The sequence below is a fragment of the Halictus rubicundus genome, unplaced genomic scaffold (assembly GCF_050948215.1).
Source record: "Halictus rubicundus isolate RS-2024b unplaced genomic scaffold, iyHalRubi1_principal scaffold0029, whole genome shotgun sequence".
Taxonomy (NCBI): domain Eukaryota; kingdom Metazoa; phylum Arthropoda; class Insecta; order Hymenoptera; family Halictidae; genus Halictus; species Halictus rubicundus.
The window spans coordinates 1172016-1189860 of NW_027488570.1; the positions used below are offsets into that span (position 1 = coordinate 1172016).

Genomic DNA, 17845 nt, shown 5'->3' on the forward strand with positions numbered 1-17845 from the left:
TATATGACCTTCGTGTGATCTTGGGTATGAAAAATCCAAAAAGCATTATAGGTATCATCAGTGATTAATTTACTACACTAATTGGTTATATTGGACTACTCTATTTCAATAAATGTTCGAAAGGATGACCTGTACATAATGTTTTATAGAGCTATGCTTCCTTTTGTATTCATACCAATGTTCCTCTGTTTTTTTAATTCTGGAGGTGGACAAAATGCAACTGCTTCCTCATCAGAGGAGGTACTATCATCTCTAAATATGTTAGATGGCCTCTTTCTCTTCATTCGCAGTGATTCTGCCTCCGATTGCAGATCACTTGTTTCCTCCGCGTCCCTTGCTTTCCTTCTGGCCTTCAAGTAGTTATCTAGAAGCATTAAAGGGAAGCGTTACAATCGTTATTATTTAAATTGTACATTTATGGTGTATAATAGTTGTAACTTACCGAAAGTGCTATTTTTAAAAATTTTTACTTTATATTTGGACCATAAATTGCTACTGGCCTCCATTTTTTTAAGGGCTGTGATTAAACGTGCCCTTTGGTACGGTGGCCAATAACAATTCTCGCCCTCTAACCACCTGGACGGAACAGCCTCTACGCTGCCATCCTCTATAAATTGTACCACTGTCCACGTTTTCATCTCCATTCTGTAGTTGCCTAGAATTGGAAAATACAGTCAAAATTTGTGTAGCATGACTGAATACAGTGAAATCTCGTTGTATAACAGTGCCAACTTTACGTTTCCAACGAAGAAGCTCGAGAGCCGTTGCGGCCACAACATTGTCCGATTTCGTATTCGTGTAGGTAAAAATAACGGCGGTACATACAACGAGATTTCACTGTATTGTAGTTCACAGGATTATATAAAAAAAAATATATAGCGAAAAAGCGTAAGAGAAAACACTAATGGTAACAAATAATAGCAATAAAAATACTTACTTGTCTATGTGGATCTCGGGTGAAATAAATGAGACTAAATGAGGCTCGTTGATATGTATGGTTCGTTATTTGTACGGATCGTCGACCGTCCTGTTCCAGCGTACGCGAGCGAATGTTCGTCGTTTGCATTCGTTTGTCCGAACTTTTGTCTCGCCATTCGATTATTTTACAAACGACGATCGACCTCGGAACCGATCTTCGCGTGTTTCGTTTCCCGAGGATGGTCGCCGCCGCGCATACTATGTATCTGGTGGTTCGTCGGTGTGCTCGTTGCACAGGCCGCCACATCGAATTACTCAGCAAAGGTATAACAAGAGGTATAACACTCTTGCAATAAAATCTTATATTCTCAACAGCAGTGTTGGAGGAATTTGTTATTTCCATTTCAGGTAAGTTTTTACTTTATATTTATTATTACTCATTTAAACATGACTGGCAAACGGAAAATGGAAAAATATTATATGCGTGCTAAAAGATCTTCGCGTCTATCGAACGATGCTACTCATCAAGAAGCTTCTGCTCCATCGGGCATAATTATGCCCGATGATACATTATACGCGACATCCCTAAGTATACATGAAAACAATGTACTTATTTATTCGGATTCGTCGACAGAGAATGAAACTCCAAATTTCACCGACTCAATGCGCAGTTTAGCAACAGACAGTAGTAATACAAATGTTCATGTTCTTTTAGCAGACTGGGCTATAAAACATAATATTCCACACGTCGCGATTAACGGTTTACTGGCAATACTAAAGAAGCCCATTCCAAGTAACTTGCCAACGGATGGCAGAACTCTTTTACAAACATGTAAAAATAATATTATTACTAAACAAATTGAGCCAGGGCATTATTACCATTTTGGTATAAAGAATGCCATATTAAATCTTTGTAAATATATAGACATTTCTTGTTTTAAAAATAATAAAATCCCTATTAACGTTTGTGTTGACGGTCTTCCTTTGTCAAAAAGTTCTAGTAGTCAAGTTTATCCCATTCTCTGTTGCCTCGCAGAGTATAAAAATGTAGAAATGGTTGGAATTTATCATGGCTATCAAAAGCCAGCAGACGTCAACAGTTTTTTATTCGATTTCGTTGAGGAGGCAATAATACTTGTAAATAGTGGATTTATAATTAACGAACATTTGTATCATTTGCACGTAAAATCTTTTATTTGTGATGCTCCTGCAAAATCTTTTATTAAATGCGTAAAAGGTCATGCGGGATATCATTCTTGTACCAAATGTCACATAGAAGGAGATTTTATCGAGAGCAGGGTATGTTTTACAGATTTGAATAGTATTAGATGTAGAACTAATCTTGAATTTAGATCAAAAGTTGATGATGACCATCATACCGGAACAAGTATTTTGCAAAGAATTCCAAATATTGATATGATCGATTCTTTTCCCTTAGATTATATGCACCTAATTTGTTTAGGTGTAATGAAAAAATTACTTTTAAATTTATGGTGCTGTGGCAAACCATCCACGAAAATTTCAAATTCACAATTTTCTAGTATATCAAATTCATTAGTTTCTTTAACAAAATGTATTCCGTTGGAATTCAATAGAAAACCACGAAGTTTAAATGAACTGAAACGATGGAAAGCAACTGAATTTAGACAATTTCTTCTTTATACCGGACCAGCAGTTTTGTTAAACAATTTAAGGAAAGACAAATATTTAAATTTTCTTTCGTTGCATCTAGCAATAACAATTTTATCTAATTCAAAACATTTTGGCATTATTGAGTATGCTTCGAAATTATTACATTATTTCGTAAAAACATTTAAAATGTTGTATGGGGCCCAGAATATGTCTCATAATGTGCACAATCTCCTGCACATTACGGAGGATGTAAAAAATCATGGGCCTCTTGAAAATTTCAGTGCATTTCATTTTGAAAATTTTTTACAATCAATTTTAAAATCCATCCGTAAAAACGATAAAATATTGGAGCAAATAGTTAAGAGGCATAAAGAGAAGTGCAATGTTTTTAATGAAGACAAGGATCATTGTACAAAATTTCCAATTTTTAAAAATGAACATCTCATAGGGCCATTAATATCGAATATAATTGCTACAAAACAATTCAAGCGCGTTGATTTCCAGCATTTCAGTTTAAAAACTAGTAGTCCAGATAATTGTTGTTTTCTTAGGAATGGTCATATCATTATTGTAGAAAATGTAATATTTTCGGAAGACCTCTGCAAAATAGTTGGTAGACAATTTTCAAATTTAAAAGATTTTTATGAGAGTCCCTGCAAATCATCTAATTTTGGAATTTTCTTAGTAGAATCTCCTTGTTTTGGACCTTTGGAAATTTTCAATATTACGGATGTTTTCCAAAAATATGTGAAATTAGAATTTCAAACCAAGATTATCCTTTTCCCATTGCTACATTAATTGTTCCTCATAAATAAGTACGTATGTTCGGATATTTTTCTTTTATATTGTAGTATCTAGTTTCAGCACTTTTAGCACGTATGCATATACATACGTAATAATTATGGCAAGCATTGCATGAAAGGATGCACCTTACCGATTTTGATAAAATTTATATAAGTATGTTGTAAAACTCAATATTTTGAACAATTTTTGTGTTCTATATGTACACATATGTTACCGCTGCTCGGCATTATTTTTCAAGGTATTTGTGAAAAACTTTTGCTGCTACTGCAATTCATTAATGAATCCGTTTCATGAATTGCCTGCTGGCCGCCGCACGGAGCAAGGGACAAGCGGTAATCGTTTTACGACTTTCTGGGTTTTTCCAGCGATGTCGTCGCTGCCTAGGATTTCTTACAGTAGTAGCAAATAAAGTTTTTCGCAAATATCTCTAGAACTGACTATATCACATTTAAAAATCATGGAAATCGGTGAAGTGTAACTTTCTGTACATACGCTTACTATAATTACATCTGTCCTAGCCAACTGTAACATTATTGCTGTTGTGTTATATAAAAAGCCAGTCAAATTGTGGGATTATAGGGCTACTGGCGAACTACCCATGTTAAAAAAAAAAAACAGTAACGTGCCAGCGGGTAACACCTCATTTGGGTGGTATGGAAGTTTACCCATTTTATTATAAATTATTATAAATAACTGTTTGAAACTGTTATTTATCGATTTTGTTTAAAACAGTTATGAAGAATCGAAATAATACATATTATTAAAATTTGTTAAGTTCCGTTTCACAACATTTTTTGTTTGGGCTTGTAACGCAAATTTGAAAAATGTAATTTGTAGAATCATGTCGGTTTCGGATTCGGTGTTGCTTTCGGCACCGGCGTTGAAATTACTAAACGAGTTAGGTATGCAAATAAAAAATTGTATGTTAACATACAAAGTATTATTGTGCTAATTGTTTAATTATTTTCTATCAATAATTAACCATGATTATTGTTTTCAGGTACATGCAGCGACAGGACTAGTATCGACGTCAAACAAAACGAGACAGATGCATACCTCATGATCCGAGGTACCGATCTATTCGGCGGCGTCAGAAGGAAAGGCGGAAAAAGGAGCGGATTTGTGATATATAATGTATATTTTTATTATTAAACAATATTTATTGCTAAATTCTATTGCGAATATATATGTAATGTATTCTATAATAGTACTCAATTAACAATTTAGTTATTTAATTTTCCTAAATAAATAAACGTCTATTCGGTGGGTGGAAAACTGCGTTATATTGCGTTGCGTATGTACAGTTTGTAAAGCTTTTCTCTAGTAGTTTACAATGATTGCATCGTTTGAGTGAGGTCTGTCGTTAATAATAATATAACATATATAAACATGATTCCAAACGAAGGAACCTTAGATAAGAGCGTTGCGATGACTGTGATCTGTCAATTCAGTTTAAATACTTGTGAAAGCATGATGGACACGAACAGAACTGAATGAAGTGTAGAAATGCGTTCGCAAATAATTACAGTAGAGATATTCTATAAGGAATATTGCAGAGAAGGTAGGAGATTCAAAATCTTGTGAGCTACAGTGTTAAAAAATAGTTATAAGAATTAAGGAAGTGTCCACATAATTTTGACAGGCAGTGCGTATATATATATATACATAATCACAAATTGTTATAAATAAATACATATATGTCAGAGTTGTATCGAAACCCGTATCGTCCAGCGGTTCTGGGGTAAGTGCTGAGCGGTCTCCCACAGTCCTCTTACCGGAAGGCATGCTTGCCTTCCCCACTCCGTGGCCAGATCCGCCCCGAAATCATCTCGATTGTTTCTTCATCCGACACGTCACCGATGACGTCGCGTCAACGGTAGCGTCGGCAATCGGCAATTAGGGATCGGTGTCTCTGTCACCTATTTCAAAGCGTCGGCCGACTCTCAGAGGTCGCCGCTCAAGGCATCAGCCGACTCTCAGAGGTCGCCGGTCAAAGCATCGGCCGACTCTCAGAGGTCGCCGGTCAAAGCATCGGCCGACTCTCAGAGGTCGCCGCTCAAGGCATCGGCCGACTCTCAAAGGTCGCCGGTCAAAGCATCGGCCGACTCTCAGAGGTCGCCGCTCAAAGCATCGGCAGCCGTCCCTGATTGGGCCCGAAACATATTGGCGCTAACACGGCCAGACTGACCTGCTTCACGCTCTCGAGAAGCGTCGAAATACAGGCGTTTCGAAGCCACACAGAATACTTTCATACGTTTCCCGCAATCATTACGCCGAATTAATGGCCACATTTTCAACACCAGAATCATTATCAGTAAACATGCATCGCTCAGATTCCTTCCCATCACAGTCTTTCCACAAGGCAACAGGGACGAATCCCCTACACAGACCCAGTCTCATCACGAATAACAAAGGCGCATCCTGCACAAGGACCCAGTCTCAGCGGACGCATCCCGTGCCCGGACCCAGTCTCAACACACAATAACAGAGACGCATCCTGTACACGAATCCAGTCTCAGCGGACGCATCCTGTACCCGGACCCAGTCTCAACACACGATAACAGAGACGCACCCTGTACACGGACCCAGTCTCAGCGGACGCATCCTGTACCCGGACCCAGTCTCAACACAAGATAACAAAGACGCATCCTGTACACGGACCCAGTCTCAGCGGACGCATCCTGTACCCGGACCCAGTCTCAACACAAGATAACAAAGACGCATCCTGTACACGGACCCAGTCTCAGCGGACGCATCCTGTACCCGGACCCAGTCTCAACCATACAATAACAAAGACGTTTCCCATTCAGGTTTAGAGGTTGAAAAGAAATAAACGTACGACATAATTTCGATAGGAAGGTAAAATATTTAATGACAAATTTGTGAACAAAAATAGTAAGTAAAAAAAAATGTGAATGGTGAACAGAATTTAAAGGAGAAGCTAATAATAAATACTGAAAGTAATGGTAATAATAGGAATAGTAGGAGTACCGACAATACTAGTAAGAATAATAATAATAACATTGTTAAGCTACACTAGTCTAGTATCATTTCGTTGCTGTACGATTTTATATCTATTTTAGTTAACATACGCTAACACGGTTCACGCTCACTCTCCGATTCGCAATCACCAGACCATTCGCCTTTCCAGGGTCGTAGGCGATCTTTCGGGGCTATTTGTGATTTTCCACTCTTTCCTATTATCTCGAATCTATCATTTTCCAATGTTTTCAAAATTGTAAACGGACCGACAAATTTATTTTCTAGTTTCGCTCGTCGAGTGTCTGCTGGGCGCACAAAAACCGTATCTCCAACCTTATAAATACCATTGTTTCTACGTTTTTTGTTAAAATTAACATTTTGCAATTCCGCATTTTTTTTTAATCTACTCGCCGCAAGAGTTCTATCCTGATTCAAATCTATTCGTTCTTCCATATCCGGCAATTGCCTCTCAGCTACTACCGCATTACCTGCGCTGCGCTCCACTCCGAACAATAACCGGGTAGGTGAAAACCCAGTTGACTTCTGTATAGTCGTATTTAGAGACAACTGAATCTTCGAAAGCTTGCTCGGCCATTCTGTACCCCTAGACAGTTCTGCAGTCAGTAAATTAACAATGGTAGATACGTAACGTTCGGCTTGTCCGTTTGCTCTAGGCGCGCCTGTGGCTATAAGATGTAAATGTACGCCATGGCTCTCGAAAAACTGTTTCAACGATTTATAAGTGAAATTAGTGGCCCGGTCTAAAACTACTTGCCGTGGCGTACCAAACAAAGTGAGACGTTCTCGGAATACCTGAAGGGTTTCAGGCCCACTCAAGGACTTTAATGGCACGAGTTGTAAATATTTTGTGAAAGCATCTACAATAATCATAATGTGTTTATAGCCATCTTTCGACTCGTTAAAAGGGCCTACACAGTCGCAGTGTATGGTGTCGAATGGAATTGGTAGTTTTTCGATAGAATGCAGAAACCCCTGTCTGGGACCAGAATGTCGTTTTGCTACAGTACATGTGATACAATGGTCAATATATTTTCGCACGAAGTGTCTCATTCGTGGGAACCAATACTTTTGCGTGATTCGGTCAAGTGTTTTCTCGCAGCCTACGTGGCAATTCTCGTCATGGTATAGCCTAAGTAGTCCAATCCTACTGCCCTTCGGTACATAGTTTCGGTAGATAACACGCCCGGTATCTCTTTGGATTTTTCGGCACAATAAATTCTGTCTTATATCATAGTCACTACATACGGATTCTTCGGCTCGAACACGTTTCATTAAAGTTTGTGTCTCCTCGTCATTATTCTGTGCAATTTCTAACCAAGAGCCTTCGCAAATGACCAGGGCTCGATAATCTTTCGGCGGATTCCGACTCAAGAAATCTACGTGCTCGATCTGTTTCCCTTTCCTATACTCGAGATCAAACGTGAAATCCTGAAGATATATCCACCACCGAGCAATACGTGGTAGTAAATCTTTTTTTGTGCTGGAGGCTTTCACTGCATTACAATCCGTAACCAACTTAAATTTAATACCTAGTAGATACACCCTAAAATACTTTAATGCGTTTACAATGGCTAGAGTTTCTAACTCATATGAATGGTACCGCGATTCTTCGGGCGTTGTACGACGGCTAAAATATGCAACTACTCTAAGATTACCTTGGACGCTCTGAAATAATATCGCGCCGTAACCCAGAGAGCTAGCATCCGTGTGTAGTTCGGTTTCTCGTGTAGGGTCAAAAATGGTTAACAGAGGTTGCGAACTAAGTTTTTCGATGACGTAACAACGCGCTCGGTCTTGTTCCGGCCCCCAGTTCCACGGTTCTCCTTGTTTAACCAATCTTGTTATGCAAGATGTTCGCGATGCAAATTCTGGAACAAATTTGCGGAAATAACTTGCCAAACCCATAAATTGTCGGATTTGTTTAACGTTACTAGGAACTGGCGAATCAATTAATGCCTTCAATTTACTTTTCCCAGGACGTATACCGTCAGCAGAAATTTCGCGTCCTAGATACTCTATGGATTTTTTAAAAAAACTGCATTTCTCAATATTCAAAGTAAAACCGGCGGTTGATAGTGCGTCCAAGACCTTTTCCAGATTTACAAACCCCTCTTCAATCGTCTGTGACGGTATGAGGATGTCATCTAAATACACAAGTGCAACAGTATTTCGGAGGTTACCTAAAGCTTTATTTATGGCCCGCTGAAATACGGCCGGGGCGTTACACAGTCCGAACGGCATGCGCAAATACTCATAGTGACCGTCCGGGGTCACGAAAGCAGTCTTTTCTATTGAATCGTCGGCAATCGGGATCTGATGAAACCCGGATGCCATGTCTAACGTGGTAAAGTACTTCCCCCTACCTAACCGATCTAATTGGTCGTCAATTAAGGGCAGCGGATAACGGTCTTTAATTGTGCTTCTATTCAGTGCGCGGTAGTCCACGCACATTCTATCTTTCCCGTTTTTCTTTTTTACTAAAATAATCGGACTAGCAAAGGGAGAAACACTTTCTCGTATTACCTTACTCCGCAATAAATCGTCGACAATGGTACGTACCTTCTCCCTTTCGGTATAGGACAACCGGTACGGATGGTAACTTACTACCTGCTCCCCTTTTGTGCGAATCGTCAGCTCGCCTGTCGTTACACACCGGGAGGTATCTTCTGACGAAACCAGATGCTGATAATTCTGCAGCAGTCTCTCTAGTGGCTCACGAACCTCCTCGTCGCAGGCTTCAACGATATTACAGCATTGGACAGTCCTCTCCTGATCCAGAGGAGGGCTGTTGATCCGTTGCAGTCTGCTACCGTTGGCGTCTGTCACCATCTGCAGGTCCTGGTATCGTAGGACATTCCGTCCAACGATCACGTCGTAAACCATGTCCACGTTTTTTATAACGAAGAAGTCTAGTTCTACAGCAACATCTTCCGTTTGTATCACAGCGGTGGTGCGCCCTACCGTGGTCACTTTTGCACCTCCTAACCCCCGCACGGAAGTACCATACGGAACAACATTAACGCACACCCGTTGAGCTGTGTCCTCTTTAATAAGAGAACAATCCGCACCACTGTCAAATAAACAATGCACTAATACGTCCTTAATTAGCACAGGCGTTGTGTGACTGTTCTTCTCACTGCAAACGTTTGCCTCGGCTCTCTGACTCTCCCGATTTCTAGCCGGTAGACGTTGCTTGGCCCAACAATTGGCTTCTTCGTGTCCCCGTTTCGAGCAAAATTTACACACGGGAACTCTGCTGGATATATCATTATGAGTCAATGATTTCTTCTTTGTGGGGCATTCGTGTCTAAGATGACCCGGCTCATCACACGTGAAGCATCGTTTTCTCGGTGGTCGCTGGTCTTGGAAACGATTCACAAATTCTTCTGTAGGTCTTCTATTTTTGGAGGACTTTGTGAATTGCGCCTGGCCTACAATCAGGTCTGACGTGGATTTGTATTGTCCATTGATCACCGATTGACGTACCCCCTCGTTCGTAATTGCCCCCACAATCAGTTCTACCAACTCATCAACCTTGAAATTAATGCGAGTTTGCTCCAGATGAGATAGTTTAGTACGCGCGTATTCTGCATACGTAACGGCCGAGTCGCTGGTATAAGTAACCGCACGCAATAGTTTCTCATGAAGTTTTTTCTCGGACACAAACACATTACACAAATCTTCTTTAAATTTGTCCCAGGTGCGAGGTTGTCCTTTCCATTCCTGGTACCACTTCATCGCAGATCCTCTCATTGCATGGGTTGCAAGACAAAGCCGTCGTTGGCCAGAATGGTGCTTCGTAATTTCTTCAACTAATTCGCACCACGCGTTTGCATCTTCTCCCCAGCCGCTGCCATTAAATTCGGGTACCACTTCTACCAGGTTAGGCGTCTGTGTCTGTGTACCAGAGCCACCGGCCGTACTACACGCAGCAACACTCGCGCCTATCTTTTCTAACACCTGACGAACAAGTACGTCAATGGGTGACTCACTATTCGCGGATTCCATTGTAGGTATTTGATATGCCGTAACACTACGAACTACCGATACTATATGGTCAGGACTACCGATACGTAAAGACTTTACCACGTGGGTTTAAGGATTCACTATCCCACTTCTGATGTCAGAGTTGTATCGAAACCCGTATCGTCCAGCGGTTCTGGGGTAAGTGCTGAGCGGTCTCCCACAGTCCTCTTACCGGAAGGCATGCTTGCCTTCCCCACTCCGTGGCCAGATCCGCCCCGAAATCATCTCGATTGTTTCTTCATCCGACACGTCACCGATGACGTCGCGTCAACGGTAGCGTCGGCAATCGGAAATTAGGGATCGGTGTCTCTGTCACCTATTTCAAAGCGTCGGCCGACTCTCAGAGGTCGCCGCTCAAGGCATCAGCCGACTCTCAGAGGTCGCCGGTCAAAGCATCGGCCGACTCTCAGAGGTCGCCGGTCAAAGCATCGTCCGACTCTCACAGGTCGCCGCTCAAGGCATCGGCCGACTCTCAAAGGTCGCCGGTCAAAGCATCGGCCGACTCTCAGAGGTCGCCGCTCAAAGCATCGGCAGCCGTCCCTGATTGGGCCCGAAACATATTGGCGCTAACATATATTAGTTTTATACGTATATAATACGATTGTATTGTACCTAATGTACCCATTATATATAATAATCATCCATGTGTTTATAATAAATGATATTTTGAAAATTAATTTTTTTGTCATTCCTAGAAATAGTAAAATTAAAAACCAGTATTTTAGTCACTGTAAAGTAAACTGGTCCTTATCACAATATATATCTCGAACAAATTCCATTTATTTAGTCTCGAAAAAGATCTTTAAGGATGTCTGAAATGAAACGTCTCGGGAAAGACGTCTTAAAGGCGTCTTATTTCGGACGTAAAAACGACGTCTCGTAAAAGACGTCTTTAAGACGTCTTATTTCGGACGTAAAAACGACGTCTCGGGAAAGACGTCTTAAAGACGTCTTTTTAGGACGTAAGACGTTCAGACCAAAAATGGACGTAAAACAGACGTCTTTAAGACGTCGCGTGCTATCTGGGACGTTCCCAGAGAACGAGCTTCCCGTCACCAACGTCGTGGCTCGTACAGGACGAGCTCCAGACGCGGCTGCGATCCGACGAGGACTGTCACGAATGTGACGAGACGCCTGGTCGCGGACCGGTGAGCGAATTTCGCAGGATCGGCGGAAAGGAATCGGGAAGGGGGGAGAGAGCTGGAGCGCGCGACGAGCAGTAGCGCCCGGAGACACTGCTCCCGTCCGTCTGCTCACTCGAGACTTCCTCGCGGTACTGGTGTCGCACGCACACGGAAGAAGCCGTAGTACGTGTCCCACCTAGCACCAGCGTGCTCGCACACACACACGGAAGAAGCCGTAGTATGCGTGTTCACACGCGGCTGCGAGTGGTCAGGAGCTCGGGATGGTTCCCGCTGAGCAGCTCCCAGCCAACTCCGAACTAACCGCGGTTTGCTCCGATATTTATGGAGAAAGCGCGGACTACGAGGAGCGCGCCGTCTCGCGAAATGTTCGCGAAGCGGCGGCGTGCTCCGATTGGTTCGCGCTCGGGACGGTTGCGGATTGGCTCGCACTTGGGTCCGTTGTGCGAGCTTGCGACGGAACGCGGATTTCGCCGTTTCGTCGCAAAGTTTCTTGTTGTATATAGTTTTCTGTAAATAGTCTAGTCTAGTACGTAAATAGTTGTGTTTTTTTGTAAATAGTGTAGTCTAGTCTGTAAGTAGTAGTGTGTTTTTGTAAATAGTGTAGTCTAGTCTGTAAATAGTTGTGTTTTTTTATAAATAGTGTAGTCTAGTCTTTTGTAAATAGTAAACATATGTGAATGTTAATAATAATGTGTGTACATAATGTACAGATTATTTATTATGTTTGCAATTAAATAAAATTTCAAATATTTAATTAGATATTTCATTATATATGCAAATGGTCACGATTTCCTATACCCTATACTTCCATGCTAATCCGTTTCATTAACACTATTCCTACCGCAACCGGTCAAATGATCGTTTTTAAAATTTCGATTAGAATTTCCTATGTACAACGTAATTGAATCGCCTTTGAACTTCACGACTTTTCCTAAAATATGTGTATAATACATTTTTCAATATTTAATTCTTTTTTTATTGTTTATTTTCTAAGAAAAATTTGTAGTCTGTCTTACCTACCACGACCGGTCATTTGACCGGTAGAACGATTTATATCTTTTTGTAATAGTATTCTTTCAAAGACTCAATTCCGAAACTATAAAGTCGTTACAAACGAAACGTAATGCAGTTGTGGCATGATTTTAGCCGAAAAGTGCCTTCCAGGGACTGCTTTACGGCCCTTCAAAGTGTTTACAGTTCTCGCTCGCCTATCGGCCTCGCGGTGTTTATTTGCCTGATTGGTATCCGAAGCGGTCGAGAACCTCGGATTTTCTTACACCGTCTTATCTACTATGGCTGTAAAATAAATAAAATCATAGCCGAAGGAGATGCCTAGACGTCTTCGAAACTGCTGTAGACGGAACTGTTTGGCAAGAAGTAAAAGAAGGGTCTAATCCTGGAAGAGCACCTATTCATAATATTTTTAGGGGAACATCAGGCCAAACAGGGTATAGTAAACGAAATATTATGCGGTGAAAACGAATAAAATATACATTATATACTCCTAAATAAAAGAAACTATATTTTTATACTGTCAAATTGGCTATTATCTTCATTCTATATTAAAAAATATAAGTTGTGCTAAAGACCGGTCATTTGACCGGTCGCGGTAGGAATAGGTATACGTGAAGTGTCGGTAGGAATAGTGCGAATAGGAATAGGTGGGAATAGGCACACCGCGTATATGAAAGTCACAGTGGGGAGTGGATGGTGGAGTGGGAGTTGTGAGGTTCGCAGCGCCTTCCGCGGCCAGTCGAGCTGCGCGAAACGGTACGGTTCTCTCGTGGTGCAGAGTGTACGTATCATTACAATTAATATTATACTCGATTTATATTAATTAGAGATTTTGTATATCAGATTTTGTTACGGATTGGGACGGAAAATAAACTCTGCTGTGCGGGACGAGCACTTTATTCTACCGTCGAACGGTCGTCACTTACACTGAGTAATTTTACAAAAGAATATGTACAATGTGAAGCCCACAGGTTGGACTTCAGGTTATAATAAATGTATGAAACCGAGAGAATTGCAGAATTATTGTCAGCTGAGCGGCTGAGAATCCAGATACCGAATCGCTGTAGCTAGACCGGTCCCACGACGCGCGACGTCTTAGCTACTTACTAACGATTTTAAGAGAGGAACTATTTCGCGATGTTAACGGTTTGAGATGAACTAACGATCTGGTCGTCGGCGAGCCGCGAGCGGTTTCCTATCACCGCCGGAACGATGACTTGCCGAATTTGAACCCGGGCCAATAGAATTTCTATTATCGCGTCGATAATCAATCCGGCGGCGACAGCCTATGACACTGTAGCGTGGCCAGTTGACCACGCGAACATAGCTAGATATATATATAGCATCGATTAATGGCGCGGAGAGGCAAATTTAAATATAAGATGTAATCGCGTATTTCATACATACGTATTTTATTTGTTTAGAGTAGGTAAAGAAAGACCGGGAGAGTTCCATAGAGATCCTTGACGAAATTCGAGTCGGCGAGACTAATTGCGGAATTTAGAGGAAGTCACGCAGCCTCTTAGAGTAGCTTCTCCAATTCTACATAAATTAGGGATAGTCGAAGTCCGGAATCAGTTAAGGACAAGAGGTCATAAATTCTGAGTCAAGGACCTCTTGGAACTCCCTCGGACCTCTCTCTTGTTCGGTCCCACATGGCCCCACGTCCCTTGTTTTGGCGGGGCTTCACCCTCATGCGTACCCCACTCCCGTGCGTGCGCTATTAAGATCCATCCACTACCAATCACCATCAAGCAGCAACCGGAAGACGAGTGATCCGACAAATCAACGCCTAGCCAGAAGATCCCTATTTTCCTATTGGCTAAGGAAGCGAGACGAGAAGGAAGAAGCTAGAAAAAGGATTCGAAGCTCCAGGATGACACAGAACTCATTGTAGAACTGAGGGAGTTACATCTTCTAATAAAATCTACAACAGTTTTTTCGCCTTTAACTCTGTGTACAAAGTTTATTTCTTAACTTCCACGAGCAGAGCGCTTCAGTGCTCCACGGGCACTCGAACCCACAACCAAAATCCCTATTCCACCACACTGCGACGCAACAGCACGACTCGCCGTTGATCGACCGTCGATCTCGCGGCGACACGAGCACCCGCCAATAGTGGGGCGGCGCGGTGGATCTCGCGTGCGAGATCTGTCGTCACGCTCAGCCAATCCCAAACAGATTTATATGTTAGTTACATATTTCATAAAAAACAATTAAGCTGTACGTTCTAATCTTGGTTAAAAAAAATAATGTGTACATAATGTCAAACACGTACTCGACAGATTACAGCCACGTGCGTGAATGTGAAGTTAAACTGAGATAAATGCATGAAATTCAGAAAAATAAAAACAGTCAGTAGTGGTAATCATACGCAGAGTGCAGTGAAATAAATAACAAAACGTGTGCGAGTGGTCTTTACCCCGTAAAAGTCGTTTAAAAGGTTAATTGAATGTGTTGAAGTGCATTGACACGTGTTCGTACAAAGCCACGTGCTCGAAATTTAAAATCGTTAAATAGACAAATTTAATCGAATAAAAAGATTTACTCGCCATATGCACAATATTAAGTATCTTATTATTAAGAAATTAGGCTACATAAAATTAGTTCAATATAGATTTACAAGTGGTTCACCGAGTGATATAGCCATGTTATGTAATAGGTTAGGTTGCTACTCTGACAAGTGTATGGTCACAATACAGTGTGTTTCGGCGTCGACCGACGGTCGGAGCAGCCTGCTGCCGGGACCACTCAGATTTGAGCGCGCAAACGAATCCACTGGATGGGTCAATGAGAGGTTGAGACAGAGAGAGAGAGAGAGAGAGAGAGAGCGAGGATTAAAGGTGGAACTGCACTTTTAATATGGTACTCGCAATTACAATGCGCCGTGAGAAGCGCGAGCCGGCGGACGAGCGGAGATCTTGGCGCGAGCAAACTTCTGCCGTCGGATCGCGGAACGGAGATCTTGGACGCCACGGAGCACGTGCCGTCGCGAGGCGGAAATCTTCGACGCGGACGACGGAGATCTTGGCGCGAAGCAGAAGGCTCGGAACGCGGCGCGAAAGAGCGCGAGAAAAATACAAACGAGTATTTTGTGAGCGCGAGAGATCAGCGAACGGGCGCGAGAACTAGTACAGTACTATTCGAATATACCTTGACGACTGACGAAAGTTACAAGAGCGATGCGAGAGGCGAACATGAAGAGAGCGAGAAGGCACGCGCAGGTGCCTTAAATAACAAGGACCATCGAATGTGGAGCACCGTGATTGGTGCTCCCGAATCGGATAATCCTTGTTTGTCTCGATTTGAAGGATTCAAGCGTTGAAATTCGGTCAATGAGAGCGACACGCGTTCTTGCCGCGTGTTGACATACGAGACAAAAACCGTATGAAACAGCGGTCGCCCGCCAAGACAATAGCCGCCGAATTCCAACGCTTGAATCCTGAACACAGTGTATGGTATACAATACATATAAGAAAAATAAGTATACCTTAGTTTATAAAATGAATACATTACAATATAGTTTATATATACATAGTAAGTTGGTAAAAGTCACCATACGTAGATTTAATCTGCTGAAGAAAAGGTCAATATCGCGTCGATAAAATATTATTCTAGTTATTACTATATATATCACAGAAATAAACATATAGCATAAGCTATATATTTAAATATTAATAAATACAAGTAACGTCTAATAAGCAACAGTAATAGTGTTGGATTCCGGGTTTGGAAATCGAGTACAACAGTTTATAATAAAATCGAGAAGAGTTTTATTTAAGTGTATACACGGTGGCGAGTTTAAGGTACAACGATGTAACCTTCTGCACTGAAATATGCAAGAAGAAGCTCTGACTCTGTTTCGACGGGCTCCTACATATATGTAGCTTTCGAGAGGAAAATGTGGAAGGGAGTAGAAAAGGCTTGTTGTGGAAAGGATGGCGTGGAAGAGACAAAGTCTAAGGGTCTGTTTGGTTCTGATGATTCAAGGGTTTTGGCTGACGTGTCTATGGCATGATTATCATGATGCGTTGGTGTTTAACTAGAGTCTAGGGTTATCGGGTATACAACACCTCCCCCCATTAAAATTGAAGACGATGAGAAAAGGAGTCTTCAATAGGATGAACGCAATGTCTTAGAATTAAATCGCGGAACTAATAATAAAACATAATACAAAATGAATATATAATGAAATACAATTGAGTAACGTAATTATAAAATGATTACAATATTTGAATGAATTTGTTAGAACTAAAAGTGTACATAAGTAAAGGATTATTAGATCGATATACATAGGTGCTTACTTGCTAAGATCAACATATGAGATATTTCGCAGTAGCTAGAGGAGTAAAAATGATATATGTGAACCAGCTAGTAAAGTATAAATATGGAATTATTCGAGAGGTCTAGAATATATGTATAAGATAGAATAGTGAGAAGTAGAAAAAGAAAAAAAAATGTATGGCTTATTGGATATAAATAAATTAACGCAAATGACTATATACAATTTACAACGGTGTAGTGCTCCTACGTGATGGGGTTCTTCCTCGGGTTCGTGCTGATTGGGCGCCTCCCTGTGGTTCTTCTGGAACGGTTTATATTATACGGGCGACGTCTCGATTTCGATCATAAGAGACCAAATCCCGGGTAAGGTTGTGTTCCGAGTGTACATCGGTTGGAAGTTGCAATTCACAAAGTTTTTTATCATCGGAGGAATGGTATCGCCATTACGCGGATTTTTTGTAAAGCAAAATACGCATTTCAACAAATTTAAACAACCGATCCAACGGCAACAGTTCATGCAGACCATTAAAAATATTATCGCTCCGATAACCGATAATCCAATAGTGTACCATTTGGTATGTTGCACTATAAATGGTTTATTCAATTGGTCCGTTACTATTTTATCAAAGTCGCTTAGCTTTTTGTTGGCATATCTTAATTCGGTCAAGTCTATGTTCGTTAATTTGACCGGAGTTAATTGGATCGGGACCGTCTTGTTGAATCTTCGTTTGAGGAGACAGCAATCATCGGTAGTGATGTCAAGTTTTGGTACATAGTGTGATATGTTCCGACTTGAGCTGCTGGTTGTTTCCAACACGAAGAGATCCGTGTATCCTTTACAGGACGGTTCCAATTGAAGTATTCCAGTTTGGTGTAGTACTATATCCTCCATGTGGTTGGGATTGTTGTCACACAGGAGTGTAACAGTAGTGGGTTGTTGTAGTATGTAGATCCATTGATTATTTTTTATATATTTCCAGGTTTCCACTTCAGCCTGGAAGGTTCTCGTTCGACAATCT

The 17845-nt window shown here is 41.4% G+C and overlaps 2 protein-coding genes across 2 annotated transcripts; one reads left to right on the plus strand and one right to left on the minus strand.

Annotated features, from left to right (window-relative positions):
• Positions 1-2334: 2334 nt before the first annotated feature.
• LOC143363280 (uncharacterized) lies at positions 2335-4376 on the plus strand. The gene is made up of 3 exons (XM_076803890.1): positions 2335-3159; positions 4192-4256; positions 4355-4376. Exons 1-3 carry the CDS (start codon positions 2335-2337, stop codon positions 4374-4376), a joined length of 912 nt encoding a protein of 303 aa, XP_076660005.1.
• A 2381-nt stretch (positions 4377-6757) lies between these two features.
• Positions 6758-17718, minus strand: LOC143363281 (uncharacterized). Its single transcript, XM_076803891.1, has 4 exons — positions 17377-17718; positions 8013-10317; positions 6825-7022; positions 6758-6762 (listed from the first exon to the last, which is right to left on the minus strand). The coding sequence occupies exons 1-4, from the start codon at positions 17716-17718 to the stop codon at positions 6758-6760; spliced, it is 2850 nt and encodes a 949-aa protein (XP_076660006.1).
• Positions 17719-17845: the final 127 nt, after the last annotated feature.